This window comes from Crocodylus porosus, unplaced genomic scaffold (assembly GCF_001723895.1).
Source record: "Crocodylus porosus isolate Cpor-Errol unplaced genomic scaffold, CroPor_comp1, whole genome shotgun sequence".
In the NCBI taxonomy this organism is placed as follows: domain Eukaryota; kingdom Metazoa; phylum Chordata; order Crocodylia; family Crocodylidae; genus Crocodylus; species Crocodylus porosus.
The window spans coordinates 8,438,576-8,454,098 of NW_017728951.1; the positions used below are offsets into that span (position 1 = coordinate 8,438,576).

Consider the following 15,523-nt stretch of genomic DNA (forward strand, 5'->3'; position numbering starts at 1 on the left):
GCCCCAGTGCCCTGGAGATTCCGAAAGCCACACATGCAGTTGAGCTGTCTCGGGTCTGGGCCAACCATCAGCTGGTAGGACCTGGCTCAACAGTCCCAGATCTGGAACATTGGGAGGGGGCTGGGATGGGATAGAGCCACCCATCACCTGGTCTTCAGGATTGGACTTGGCGCAGCTCAGCAGTGGCAGGATTGGAAGGAGTTTCATTCTCTATTTCCAAACATCATGTCTCCTGCCATGCACATCTGGCATGGGCAAAGGCACGCTGTTCAGGGTATGACAAAATTCCTCTGATCCCAATTGTACCATTGCTTGAAAGTCTGCCAGGAACCTCTTACCCATTTTCCAGGTTCCCATCGCCCAGTTGTGTTTCCCAAACTCAGATACTATCCCCTTTTCCCTCGTTGCTCCAGTAAATTCTTCACCTGATTGCAAGTACTATAGACAATAGAAATAAAGAAACCCCTCCATCTTGAGCACAGGAAATCTTTGCTTATGTAAATCTGTTTTACTTTGGACTCCTCCTGCCCCACCCCACAACCATCTCTCAGCTTCATTCACCTCTTGAACCTAGTTTTAGGTCTGACTATGGTTAGGCAGTGCACTCCCTACAGAGCCCTGCGCACTGAAGTGCCACGGCCTTGAACACTGTACACTGCTACATTCCTTTTAATTGTAAATGTCCCAAAATTTTCAGACCCTCAATTTTAAGTAAAATATAAAACATAAAATAATGACACCATTACCAGGTTATAACCTCTGCGGTGCATAAATGGGCCTTCCCCTGCCCCCCCTCCCCCCCCAACTCAAGTTTAATATCCAGGCCATTTTTAGACAAAATATTTGGTTTTTAAAAGTATGTCTTATTCAAAAAAAATACTGAGATCTGGTGTGTATCTGTTGCAGGCCTTTTTAATACATCTTTCTGTATTTTCTACTACAATGAAGTCCTGCTCTTGGCTGTAGGGGACAGAAGAACTAGACCACTGCCATACAGATAACATAGAATATTATAACAAGCACTTGCAAAAAACAGCTTCAGCTTGGCAAAGGTCCTTTAAGAAAATGATGGGCAGTCAACCAACCTCAGTTATGGGGAAATGGGTGTAGAACTAGTGATCGGAGGAATTTCCCATGAATTAATGTTTAAGTTAGGATAGTTAGGTCAACTTTGCTTGGTTCATTAGCTACACACTCTCCCCCAAACAGGATGTTGTTCAGGTGAGAATGGAGAAGGTCAGCAGTAGCCTCCTACCCCCATCTGATATCGCTTGGGACAAATCTCCCATCTCTGCCTCGCACAGGCTGGAGAAAGCAGCCAAAATTGTTTCTGATGCTTCTCCTGAACGCATGCAGTTAGCCTGCCTAATCAGCAAACCTGATTATTTATCTTATCGGTCCAGTGCATCTGCAGTTCATCCAGAGACAACTACATTGACTTTTTGACTGACGTGAGTGGAAATACCACAAAAGCACTATAAACTTGTGTAGGGAAAATTTTGGTGCTCCTTTTTTTTTCTTTCCAAGATTTGTAGCATGATTAGCTCTTGACTTTTAAGGGGTTAAATTACAAGATCCATTTGCCGAAAAGGTAATTATATATAAAGGGATACAACATTAACTTAAAAATCTCACTTGTGACTGGACAGTATATTTCCAGTAATGGTCCAAGTGGCAGCTGGCGTTACTGTAGCCAAACGAGATTAAGAAGAAAACATTTTCTGCATTTGAGTTGTTTGTTTTTCAGGTTTCCCTTTTCTTTCTGTGTGGTCAGTTAGAGTCCCCCTGTGTTTGTCTGAGTCTTTCATCCAGCAGCAGAGGAGTGAAAAACATTTTAACCATTGAGAACTAAGATTTATAAAAGCACAGAAATTGGCAGGAGGCTTCCTGAAAAACATGAGACCTAAAAATGATTTTTTACATTTTTAAATTTTTCAGTTGAGTACATTTAAAGCTGTCAGTCTCCCTTTAAAAAAGAGAAAAAGGATTATCTGTGTTATTGTATCATTCTACCCCTTCGAGGAGCTCTGCTTGAATGTGCCGGTACACAAAGAACTTAAATATATGCTTAACTTTAATTATGTGCCTAAATCTCATTGGACTAAGTGTGATGTTTAACTGCTTTGCTAAGAGGTTAAAATTAAGCATGTACTTAAGTGCTTTACTGACTTGGAACCTTAATACGGTGGGTGTTGGGGAGACATTTTCAATTACCTTAATGCTGTTCAACTCTACGCAGAGACATGTCACTTTAAAAAGGGACCTATAGTAACAAAGGAACAACTGTTTTCAAGATCTGAAGGTTAGAGTGAGAGTAAGGATTTCAGCAAAGGGGTTTGAGACTTTTAACTGTAACACTTGCCCATTGTCTCCCCAGTGGCAGCAGCAACAGAAGAATGGGGGGGGGAGCTGCAGGTAGAGGGGTTTTAACACCCTTTCACTAAGGGTAGTACATCTGCTGCTCCTATGTTTCCTGGATTCGGTATGTGTATGATCAGCATCAGAAGTTTTCCAGCCTTTCTCATGTGGCTGTTGTGAAGAAGACCATCTTAAGAGTTGTCAGAGGTGACAATTTAATTAGTCACAGTCCAATCAGTTATACCAGAAACCTTGAGACACATTTTTTACAGAACAATATGCAGACAGTCATAGTTTGAAAAAATAAATGTGAAATGCAGGGAAAATGTCTCTATAAAAATGTCTGTAAATACATAGAAAGATCATTAGTTCCTTGGGAACATAATAAAGGTTATATAGGCTTTGCAAAACCATTATAAATCAGTGCTTCACATCCAATTGTAATTAATATCTAGACTAAATACAAGAATTGCTAATGTGTATGAAAGGAAGAGGGGCAAGGTAGAGATGGATCATCATTTTGGACTGCATGCAGTAAGACAGGATTTCCAGAGCGGTAAGCTCCAAGACCTTTGTGCCCCATCCTAGGCAGGTCATTGGAGGCTTAAACCCCTTATCATTAAGAGCCTGGCTAGAAGCCGAGTACTTGACACTAATTATTTCACTTGGCAGTAGCGGGGGCAGCATGTATTTATGCAGATTTCTCAAGTCAGGTATCACCAATGTGTGTTTAGGGAGGTCTGTGGTATTACAGGAAGACTAGTGAAGAGCTGGTATACTCATGAAAAGCTTATGCATCTCTGATTTAATTGGTCTATAAGGTGCATCTCTACCCGGCCTTCTATAGTTTAGTAGAGTTGCAATTTGTTATGATGGTCTGGGGAATATGCAAGAAGAAAGGTTTGTTAATACCTTTTATTGGACCACCTGTATAGCTGGGAGAGGTGTCAGATAAGACATGCCCTTCCTTAGAACTGGGAAAGAAGCAGATCTTGCCAAAGCCAAATAGCAAGTAAAGCAATGGCTTTTGTTTAATTCCATTATGCAAATGAAAACAAGTCACTTAAAGGAGGAGAAGAGGGGAGTATACCTGTGGGGAAAAAAAGTTTATCAGAGGTAGCTACAAACTAAGCAAAAGGCAGGTGAAATAGATAAGCCTAATTACATAAAAGAATAAGACTATTCAAAAGGGAAGAAAGTCATTATTATCTGTGGAGTGTAGAGGGGTTACCAGTGGGAGCAGGTAAATTGTAACAAGCCATAAACAGAGAGCCCACATTAGCCTGAAATCAGGCAGAGTAGATATGCACCTCCTAGACTAACTAAATTAGAAATGTGTAACATATATTTCTGTAGGGACTGGGCTTACTTCATCCAATGCTGTGTCATCTGATCAGATCAGATGTGCCTTCTCATAGACCCATCAAACCGTAGCTTGTATCCATGGTTCTTGGTGTCCAGTAATACCATGCATTTTTGTTCCCAAGCCCATCTTCTGAAGTTACGTTCCAGAGTACAAGGACTAGGGGGTCAGAGAGAGAGCAGTGATTCTGTGAAAGTAGTACTGCTGGTGACCAGGTGTTTCTGCCCTGTCCCATTTTTCTGTGGGAGTTCAAAGTGGTTATTCAGTTTCCACAAGGGCATTTGGTGCATAGGATGAAATATGTGACCTTCTGTTATGGACATATATAGGGTCCATGGGTTCTGGTGGTTTCATTGCAGAGTGTGTTCATTGTGGTAGTGGTGATGGAGATGTGTTTTGCATGAGTTGTTTAGGCAGGGTCTTGTTCTGCTTGGTGTTTGGTGATCAGTGGAAAGTTTACTTTTGTGATGGTGAGTTGGCTACGGTTGGGAAATAGTTTGACAGCCAGCAGCAAGGGTTTAGGGATTTTTTTTTCCAATACCTAACCCTCACTGGAACCCAGAAGAGAGATCGTGGAATAATTGTAACTTATATTTGAAGACAACCAAAACTTGAGAGAAATATTTGTTACTGGATGAACTGTAGAGTCAGGAGAGCTGTTAGACAAGCTTTTGGGGACAAAGTGCCATTTCTCATATCTGAGGAAGGAGCAGATACAGCCTACCAGTGGTTCCCAAACTGTGGGTTGTGACCCCAAATGGGGCTGCAACATCAGCAGATGGGGTCACAGGGTTGGGGGACTGTGGGTTGGGAATGAGATGCCATGCTGAGGATATGGGGCCATAAATGGGGGGAAGCACTGGCCTAAGCTGTACTCAAGCTATGTTAGGATAGCTATTTTGGCAGAACTCCCTAATGGAGATGCGGCATATGGCAGCTGAAAGGGGTTTTCTGCTGGCCTAGTTATATTACCTCCCTGAACAGCAGTAGCAAAGCCCTCTTTTGTGAGCAAAGGTATGGCCAGCCCAGGGTTGTCTGATGTTTACACACAGCCATGCTCTGACAAAGCTTTCTGGTGCAGACTGGGCCTTTGAAGATAAAACCACAAACCACAGGGCTGGGCTGCTGCGAAGGAGCAGCCTAGACCAGGGAGCGCGACTCCTCCACTACCAGACCAGGTCTGGCGAAGCACTCTGCCGTGTCAGTGTTTGTAGCTGAAGATGTGACCCTGGAAGAATCAAGACAGTTACCAGTAAAGAGCCCAGTGCTGCCCCTGAAAGAGGTCAGTTCCTCTTCTCGCACCCTGGGACATCCATTCCTGCCTTCTGGAGCAACACCTCTCCCCTTGGTGCTGAAAACCCTTTCTTACCAGGACTGGCCAACCGTACCCCTATAGCATTATACCATGGGCCTATTGGGTCCACCATCCCAGGCCTCTTGAAGTTGGAGGATGAGATCACTCTTCCTAACCGTTGCTTTCATTGCACCCAGTGCCCTAGGCTAGAACCAAAGGCTTTTTCTCTCCCAGAGCAGCATCCACCTCCCTAAGCCATACAGCTTCTGGCTTGTTCTCTTCTTCCTGGCCCCACATCTCTCTCGGCTGTCCAGAGGTGCTGGGGCACTATCACCTCAGCACGATGTGTCACTCCACTTCAAGCCCTCATGGTCAGATACGTCCTTTCATGGGGCAGTGCACTGTAGTTCTGAGCTCTTGCCTTAAGGTAGGCTTGCAAATTTGCATAAAACAGTGAGTTAACCTAATTTTTTAAGTTATTCTCCACACCAGTATTAAACTTTTCAGGTTGAATCCCCACTTCATTACTGGATCATCTTAGTGAAGGGCCCAAGCCATCTTGTCATAGAGAGTCTCTAAGTAGATCATGCAGCATATCTCTGTTATCAAGTGGATGATGAACCTCTGCTTCCAAATGTCAAGTCCCACTCCACCAAGGCACAGGCAGCCTGCTTCAGATCAGTAACACAACCGCGTGGAGCAATCCACTGATTTGTATAAATGTTACGCTGTTGAAATGGCTGCTGGGTCTGATGCCAACTTCAGGAGAGCTGTACTTCTGTCTCTTTTTTACTTGTGCAGCTGATACTCCTCATTTCCCCCAGTCCTGAGAATTGACAGGTATAGGAGCCTGTTATCTGAAGTGGAGGCCACACTGATGTGCACTTGCAACAGAAGGAAGTTACTATCCCTGTTGTAACTAGAGTTTGTCAAGGTGTCGACGCCACGGCAATAGATATTTGACAGCAGCCCTGTAGTGTGGAGACTAAACCTGAACCTGTTCTATGGAAGAGATGGAGCTTCTCGAAGGCTGGTCTGAGATTATGTTATAAATCCATCAGGAGGTGAGGACCCCCAGAAACATCTGTACCTTCTACTCCCAAGTCCGTAGTGCATTTTTGACCTCTCAAACCCTACCATAATAGATAGCAACGTGTACTTAAAAAAACCCAAACCTACCAAAACAGGACAGTTCATTAAACATTGTTTTTCCTCTGGGAGGATGAGAAGACCAACAAGATGTGACAGACGTTAGACGTAGCTCTTAATACTCTATTGGAAGGTGTTCAACACCATGCTACATATAACAGAACAGCAGAACACAAACCTCTTTGGTGTTCAAGCTAATGACCTCTTCCTTTTGAATGGCAGCTTGGTGAATTAAAGTTTTTTTATGTGCCAGAACAAGGTCTTTCTATTGTGAAGAGCTCTTGATTTAGTTCACAGATGAGAATGATCAGATTCAAACAGGAGACAAACACGATTTCTTCTTTACTTGAATTTAAGGTATTTCCTTTCTAGATATTTTGGAAGTATTGAGCCAGCTTCAGTTATGCGAGTTTGATCAGTGTTCATCATGTCTAATATTTCTGTCACTTTCTGGTTTCGGTTATCTCTGCCCTACCAGAGATCAACCAGATGGTAGGATACAGTTGCACCTTGTAGACTGATTCAGAGATGCAGAAGCTTTCATAAGCAGCCACTCACTTCATCTTAATTGGGTCTGTACTCTTAATTGCAGTCTCACTAATTTTTACATGGAGCAAACCTCTTGAGGCAGGGTTGTGATGAGACAGACAGGTCTGGTATGGAGTCATCAGAGCCCCTTGATCCCTTTCAGTATGGCCCTTCGGAATGGCATAGAAACTGCAGTAATCCTATTGCATAGGGCTATTTCCTATCGATGGCATTTTTATAGCATGAAAAATGAATTTAACAGACAGTTTAACTAACATCATGTTGACTTTTTTTGATGCCGTTGTTGACCCTCTGCTGAGAGTTAGCATGTGTCGAGGCTTTGCACATTAGCCTCCCAGTGAAGAAGTCCATGTCACAATGTGGGTATATTCTGTATGTAACTTGTTTCATTTATACACATACATCAGCCCTGGGACAAGCGTGGCCAACAGCATGCAGCCAGGCTCTTCTGCCACAAATCTCTGTCCAACACCAGTGCCTGTTTCCTAGGGAACAGCTGTCTTCTTAAGGAATCAAAAGCTAAAGGGAAGACCAAACAGCTGCATCTTGCACAAATCCTCCTTTCCCAAAACTGCCTGTCTGTAGATCCTTGCATTATGCCAGACTAACCATGACCTGCATGTCTTCCTGGGAGCAAAACCTCCTCTCATATGCCAAAAAAAAAAAAGGATTTGGAAGATTATGTGTAACAGTGCCACCTGGTGTCCGAGAAGGATAATATGGCCATAGCAATAGTACAGCCTTCTTAACTAGGTTGAAGAGTAGTCATATATATTGACCTTTTTGTGTGGTACAGAGATTTTGAGATGTAGGAAGTAGCAGCATAAATTGTTTTACCACTAATGGATACCATTAGCATATAAAATCAAACTGATCTTTATGCACTGCCAGATGTATGCAGCTCTTTCATGTTTGCTGATGGGCTGGTGTTAACATGATTCATTGCTTCAGAATGCTGTATTGTAAATCTTAATAAAACTAAGAAACACAAGGTCTTTGGAACAGTCATTTTGAATTAGACACTTGGCTAAAGCATTTATCTGCAAAATGTTTTTCTTCAGCTGTGAGCTGTTGACATGCTGCTCACAGTTTGACTCTGCTATCCAGTGTGTTTGCAGACTGATTAGCTTTTTGCTGTTTTCTCTTGCAAGTAAACAAAATCTGCCTGGTTATTTACATTTGAAGACCTTTCTTTAACTTCATATTGCATGCCAAGGGAGTCCCTGCTCCCTCCCTGCCCATGCCATGCCCCCTACTCTGCCTGACCATACAAAGTATATTTTGATCGTGACTTCCAACCTCACCAAACTTCCTGTCTACCAGACTGTTGTCATCCCTGTCCCTGTTGCATGGATGTGAAATTTGGATGACATATCAGAAACACCTGAACGCTTTGGAACGTTACCATTAGTAATGTCTCCAGAAAGTCCTCCATATCAATCAGAAGGACTGAAGAATGAACACTAGTGTTCTGGTCAAACCCCACGAGCATTGAAACTATATTTATACAGCACCCGCACCATTGGACAACCCATGTCATAAGGATGACTGACAACCAGCTCCTAAAACGGGTCTTTATCATCCCAACTCACCAATGGTCACCACTCCAGAGAGGAGCAAAAGAAAAGTTTCAAGGATATCTTGAAAGACCAGTCTGAAGAAATGTGATATTAATAGCAATCACCTGGAAGAGTTAAGCACGGACTCATGCTCCAAGGGCATCTTGATGTCAACAACAAGGCACCAGTAATTTTGAGCAAATTCATTTCGCTATGGAGACAGGTAGACAAGAGAGATGGAAAGAGCTGTGACCCAACATCACTAAGATCTACTCCATCCTTCTGGAGCTGTTTGCTGTATCTTCAGTTGAACATGCAGATCTTGGGTTGGCCTCCTCAATTGCAGACTCGCCAATGACTTCCCTATTTACTGGAACACTCTCATCCTTGTAGTGAGGGACCGCTGCCACCACTGGGTATACAGTGGGTGTAACAGCTTTTATATTAATTGCAGTTACACACATGTGCTGGGCGCTGATAGACCCATAAATACCTCCTGGACCAATCTACAACTCACTGAAGTCAGCAGAAAGGCTCTGCTGACTTCAGTGAGGTTTGGAGACTTAGACTGTAGTACAGACACTGAAGTTGATGCCTCAGTGATCTTTGCATGCGGGTCTCCATGCTGTAGCACTGCATATTATATTGTGCAAGTGCAAAATGTTCTGATTAGACAAACTCCAGGCCTCTGCAATGCGCGTTGGTGCTTAATATTCCTGGTAGTTTTGGGAAGCTATTTCAGTCCATTCTGTGTTTTAAAAGTTGCATCCAGTACTCTGAAGCTAGGCACAGCATGATGCATCACATTGGACCTGAGGAGTTTGGAAAGCACATTAATGAAGAGTATGTCTTTAAAGCCCAGAGCCCTCCCAGCCATCTGGTTAACTGAACTGTACCAGAGCAATCAGGACAGATTTTCAGGGGCTTTCAAAAGGCTGAAATGTGCTGAACTGATCGCTAGGATCCTGATAGTACATGATTCAGTCCTGGAGCTGGCTTTGCTTCATCTCTTATCAAACCCGTTTACATATCTTGTGTAGCAATAAGTTAGAGCAGATGTCTTCAGGCCATACAGCAATACTTCTGTAGCCCAGGTCATGTACACTAGGCATCATTTGCTGAAGAGTTTACAGTCTGACATTGAACTACGCTTCAGCATCCAAAACTTTTGCTAAAAAAAAGAAAACAAGTGTTTCTGTACCTCATTCGCATGCTTATCCAGTCTGTAGTTTTACGTTTAAAGAAGGGGGGGGGAAAAAACAACAGTTTCCCTGTTTGCAAACAGTTTGGAATAGCCGGTCCAAGAGGAGGTATGAACTGCTGTCATCATCTTCTCAACGAGGCATTTGCACTGAAATGTGGAAGTGATTTAAAGATGTGCTTTGCGCCCCACCTCTTCCTAGGTGCCAACAGCACTGGTGGTCCTTACCCAGCTGCCAAAACCAGGATGGTTATGCATGCTCAACATAAACACACGTAGCTTGTTGCAAGCACAGAGACTGAATGGAAACACCACTTGAGAGGGCATTTTAGCAGTTACATTATTCATTTACATATTGAATTAAACACACGGTTTTTGTGACTTTGTTTTCCAGTGTTTTGCAACTGTAAGTCTAGTGGTTTTTAACAGTTTTCGTATGGCCTCAAGATTACGCCTAATGATGGGGGCTTGTTGAGCTGATGTATTCATCAGCCTGCCCAGCTCCTTCTTGCTGCTCTTCCCTACTTGTTACCGTGTTTCTTGAACCCTGTAGGTCATTCCATGGCAACTCTGTGTCTTCCCCCTCCATCCCTTCCACCTTCCCAATTTCTTTTCAGATACTGGGATTGATCCACCGAGGCAATGTCTTAACTGCAGATAGCCCCTGTCAAACTAAGGGTGTTAAAGTAAAAATGAAATAACTACTAAGCTACAGAGGGAATTATCACAGAACGATGTATATTAGCAGCACTGAGGGACTTAGTTACTGCCTGAGTTGCTTTGCTAATGTGAAGCATTGCTGGTGGCCCCTGACAGGACAGCTGCCTTCAGTTAAGGGTTTCTTGGGAGATGGATAAGATGCAAATGAAGACAACTGAGTGCAATGCCAGTTCTTAGGACTGATCCTTTTACTTGGGAGTAGGTGCATGGGTCCTTTCTTTATAATTAGTGGCAGGTGATTCTTCACGCAAGTGTTGCTCAGTAAGAACAGCAACATCAGGCCCTTTGCATCAAAATGGGGCTCCCAAGATGGTAACTCTTCTTTCAGAACAAACAGGTGAAAGGAAGGTATTTATGAGAAGGAAGAAATTTGTCAAAAGAGTGTAAGTGACTTCAGTTTGTTCCATTTTTGTAAGCTTTTCTACAGATGGACCTTCGCTAGGCATAGTTATTTTAGACTAGCTGCTCCTGAGTGACCGTGGGTGGACACACTTATGCCAGAAAAAGACTGTAATTTAATCCAGTTCCAAATTGTATCCACACATGGAGATAATCAAGAATAGCTACCGCACTTATAAATTCACACTCAATCTTAATCCAAGCTAGCTTTAAAGTGTAGACAAGTCCAATATATAAACGGTGTTTTCTTACGTGTGCTTTTTCTTAACCTGGCTTGCAGGGAGTAGCTGTACATATGATGCAGGCAGTTTAATTATAAAGCAGCATTTGCCATAATGTTCCCTTCACAATCATGGTATTTCTGAGCAGGTCCCTTTCAGCGGCAGGGTGGGAAATGGGCTACCGACAGCAGCAGGAAAAAAAGTCTTTACACTAGGAGTTGTTCCAAGCCATTTCCAGGAGCATTATAAAACAAGCATAGTTTCATTAGGGAGAGCCTGGGGATACTGCTGGCACTGTGCATCACTGAGACATAACTTTGTTTTTTCTTCTTCTTCTTCCTCTAGGGATTGCCGTCTGCAATATCCCATCAGCAGCTGTGGAAGAGACTGCTGATTCCACCATATGCCACGTCCTAAACCTCTACAGACGAAACACGTGGCTTTACCAGGCGTTGAGGGAAGGGACCCGTGTGCAGAGCGTGGAGCAGATAAGGGAGGTGGCCTCAGGAGCAGCTCGGATCAGAGGAGAAACTCTTGGCCTCATTGGATTTGGTATGTCGGCAAGAATGGCAGACAAAGCCCCGCACAAGCCTCTCATTTCTAGCAGAGGTGATCTTGAAGAAATGGCCATGAGGTTTTATTTTGTTTGTATCAGGATAATTTGTCTTGCCATTTCTTTGGAAAGAAGCACTTTTCTTGGAGTAACTGCAGCCACAGTGGGAGGTCCATAGATTCAACTGCTTTTAAACTGAGGCTGTGCAAAAACTATGTCCCAAGGTTTTGGGGGCAATGAGTTCCTTTCTTTATGAATAGCAAACCCAGCCTCCTCTATCAAGCTTTCAAAGGCAGCAAGAACATTGGTGAGACGCTCCTCTCACTGGTAGCCCAGTGAAGCTCTCAGGCGTTAGTCTTTCTCCCTGCAGCTTTTCCATGAGGATCTTTGCCTTTAAGACACTGACATCTTCCAATGCTCTGGTCTCCAGAATATAAGGCCACCAGGTTATAATCAAACTGTTACAGTTTCTCTAGCATCTGACCAGTAGCGATTCCCTTGGAGACCACGGCCAGGCCACACACAGGGCCAGGCCATTGCTTTAAGTTTTACACCCGCCCAAAGAACGTAACACTTGAATCAGCCATTCCTGAATATTGCCCCACATAGTTGTCGCAAAAGCATCCCAAGGAAGGAATTGTACCCAGCTTCTGCTGTGTTCCAGGTTTTCTCTTCTCAGAAATTATTTACTGCTGGCCCTGCCCAAATTACAACTACCCCCACAAAGGAACCCACACCCGCTGTAAGGTGCCCCATCTCCTGGTGACTAGGCCACAAACACCTTTGCTCAATAGGTCTACACCTCCCTTGGGTGATAGAACTAGCTCTTCAAGTAGGCACTCAAGCCTTGTATAAGCCAGCAGTCCCATTTGAGGAGCAGATCCCAAGCCTTGCTGATCAATGCACTGGGGGGGGAAGGGAGGTGTGGGGAGGTAGTTCCTCACAGTGCTACTCCCTTCACCACCCTCCTGCCTAGAAGACTGTTCCAGCCCTGGTTAGGCAGCCATGCTGTCCACACAGTGCCAGGAGATTGTGCAGCATCTAAGGAAAGGGGGAGCCTCAGAAGCCTGCTAAGCAGGGAGCTGCCTAAGCTTCAGGAGCAGAATGCACTAGAGGGGCAAGTCATCAGCACCTAAGCGGCTGACTTGGCCAACAAGTAACCCGCCACTGACCAAGCAGTTGCCTCCCCCTGCTCACGTTGACCCCCTTCCTCCCCACAAGCACAGGTGAGGATGACTGCCTCTGCAGGTAAGCGTCTTTAGTACATGCTGCAGATGTGGAGATTTTGGGTCAGGTCTTTGCTGCAAATCAGGGTGCACTGTATCTAGGTCTCCAGTATCGGGTGTCTAATATCAGGTCTCCACTGTCTTAACCACTAGAATCTTCTGCCAGGTGTGGGGGGTAGTGGAAGCATACGCAGAGACTGTCCCTTGGCTAGCTTCTGTGAGGGCTGTCTGACTTAGGCATACTCTCATCCTGCTGCAGGGTTTGGCTCAGACTGGTGACATGTGCCTAGTTAAGAAATCAGTTAGATAGCCCTCCAGTCAGCACATTAGCTGGAGAGTGGCAGCTTTAGGAGATCTAAGCAATTTAGGTTGTAGTTCCTTACTTTTCTGCAGTAACCACTCATGCCTGGGCAAGTTGCAAAGTGCTGGGTCTTACTCCCCTTTCCATAGCTATGCAGAAATGAGCCACACCCTAGCAGTGGGTGCATCTATACATGCATTTGATTCGGGATCAGTTTACTCGCAAGTAAACACTCTCGGGCAGGCGTCTACACATGCAGGGAAGCAGGAGCATATTTGCTGCTAATGGCAGCAAACCTCGCCCACTTCCTGTGGCCCTGCAGTGGCCCCTGCCACCACCAGAGGGAGCTCTAGACTTCCCTGGGGTGCTAGCTCAGTGACTGGCAGGAAGCATGGGGTAGGAAACTTCTGGCCTGAGCTGGAACATTACACCCTGCCCCCGGGTGCTGCCTGCTGCCAGAGCAGGGACAATGTCCCCCTGCCCCAGCAGCAGGGAGCTCCTGGCCCTGGCTCCCTGATCAGGGGCAGGGGACATGGAAAGAGCTTCAGGGGTAGGGTAGGTTTCAGCCCTCTACCATGATCCACTGGTGGGGCAGCTAGTTCACTGCTAGCTGCCCCACTGACAGATCCATGGGTGACTGGTGCCTCAAGTCAGGGGGGGCATGTGCCCACCCTGACACCAGTCAGCAGTGGGGGGGGTCCCCCAGCAGCCAGTCACGCTGACCAGGGGCGTGGGGGGCAATCTCACTCACCAAAAAGCAGGCGTGTCGCTTCCGGAAGTCCCGCAGCCACTTCTGAATTCAGCATGGCCACTTTTGCCGGAGGCCACGCTTCCCAACCAGCGCTCGCAGGGTAGGCACCAGTGCTCCCGCCTGTTGCCTAAGCAGGGAGCACAACCTGACGGGGGGTGCACGTGCACCCCTATGCATCACCACTGGGCAGATGGGACATACCACACCCCTACAGCTCTTTCCAATCACCCAATCCCATCCCCCACTCCACAATTGCAGGATGGAGGCTACAGAGCCTGTTCCCCACTCAGGTTCACGAGTGTGGAGCTGGGCAGGGAACAGTGGGGCACAGGCTGGGAGTTAAGGGCTCTCCCAGCACCGGCCCTGCGTCTGCAGATCTGGCACCGGGACATAAGGTTCTCTCAGCCCCTGCTCCCCAATCACGATCTTGGAGCAGGGAGCTTGGAGCTCCCCGCTGCTGGGGCTGGGGACATAGTCCCTGCCCAGGCTCCATAGCGGAGCCCACCCCAGCAGAAGGCAGCTCCTGGGGGGCAGGGAGCAATCTCTCATCTCTCGCCTCCAGTGGCTGGCTGACTGGAGCAGATTTGGTCCTGGTCAGGCATCTACACAAGCACTAATGCACCATTACTAATGGAAAGTAAATTTGCTACTAGAATTTGCAGGTAGCAAAGTTACTCATGATTAGAGAGGTTTATTATGCAGTAAGCATGTGCATGAGAGGTTTAGTGTACAGTAAAGCGTCTTGTGTAGATGCATCCAGTGGGTTCAGAGCTGACCAGATCTGAGGAAGTCATTGGTATTAAAGATGCCTCAACAGTGGGATGAAGCTGCAGGGACTAGAGGCAGCTACTTCTCAGACTAACAAAGTTTAGGGAGCCCTGGGTTAAAAGTCCTGCCAGTGTCATGCTGCACCTTAGGCAGAGGCCCGATGCAGAATGGCAGCTAGGAAGTGTGGTCCAGTGGTTTTCACAGCCATTATTACACATTTACTTTCCGCTGTTCCCCTTCAAAGCCCTTTGCAAATTACAGCACCCCTGAAACAGGCCAAAACCTAGTGTTCCATGTAAGAAACACGGAAGCTGAGGCCAAGACGAGAACTAACTACCCTGGGTCACAAGACTGTTCCCTGCAGAGCCAAATTCAGGAGGGCATGGATCCTAGCTCTGAGGTTGACCCGGTACATCATATAAGTCAGTGGCCCTCATTCAGCCTTTTTAGACTCAAGGCGCCCTCCATAACTTTTCTGAATTCAGCAGGCCCCTTGTTAAGAACCACTGCCTCAGCTTACCTTGGTGCGTAGCATCACTGTGTGCGGGGGAGAGAACCAGGGCAACCACCCTGGGCACTGCCTTTGTGGAGGGGCTGCAGCTGGAGCAGATCATGCTGCTCCAGTAGGCACAGAAAGAGTAGGTGCTGCCCCAAAACTACCCCGGACACAGAGCCACACTACTTTTGAACCAGGTGAAAGTGCTGCATGTTTCTTGTGCAGAGCCTTACTGGGAAGCAGGTGCAGGAGCAGGCATCCTGCCCACTTCAGTTACCTGTGAAACCTCATGCGGCAAAAGCACCTGCATCTGTCACAGTCCTGCCCAGTCTGGCCCCGCACGCCCCTCCTGGCAGTTCCACCTGACAGTGGCAGCAGCGTGGCAGCTTGGAGATTTCCCTTCGTTTCTGTGCTTCTGCAGGCTGCCACACTGCTGTTACTCCAGTGAGCTAGTTTCATCCCGTCTGTAACTCCAGCAATTGCAGAGGTGGAAACCAAAGGGTAGATTGAGCCTTGTGCTTTCCAACCGGCTGTAAGAAAGCTAAACTATTAAGAACAAAGAGACAGCACCAACCTCAAGGGAACGGACTCCTCTGAGTTTCATAGTTTCATAGT

At 46.0% G+C, this 15,523-nt stretch overlaps 1 protein-coding gene across 5 annotated transcripts in view; it reads left to right on the forward strand.

Annotated features, from left to right (window-relative positions):
* The window catches only part of CTBP2 (C-terminal binding protein 2), a 261,968-nt gene that overhangs the window by 229,142 nt on the left and 17,303 nt on the right, over positions 1-15,523 (forward strand). For all 5 annotated transcript variants that reach the window (XM_019555618.1, XM_019555614.1, XM_019555615.1 and 2 more), the window contains one exon: positions 11,159-11,365. In XM_019555618.1, coding sequence (XP_019411163.1) covers positions 11,159-11,365 — 207 coding nt within the window. The remainder of the gene's footprint in view (positions 1-11,158; positions 11,366-15,523) is intronic.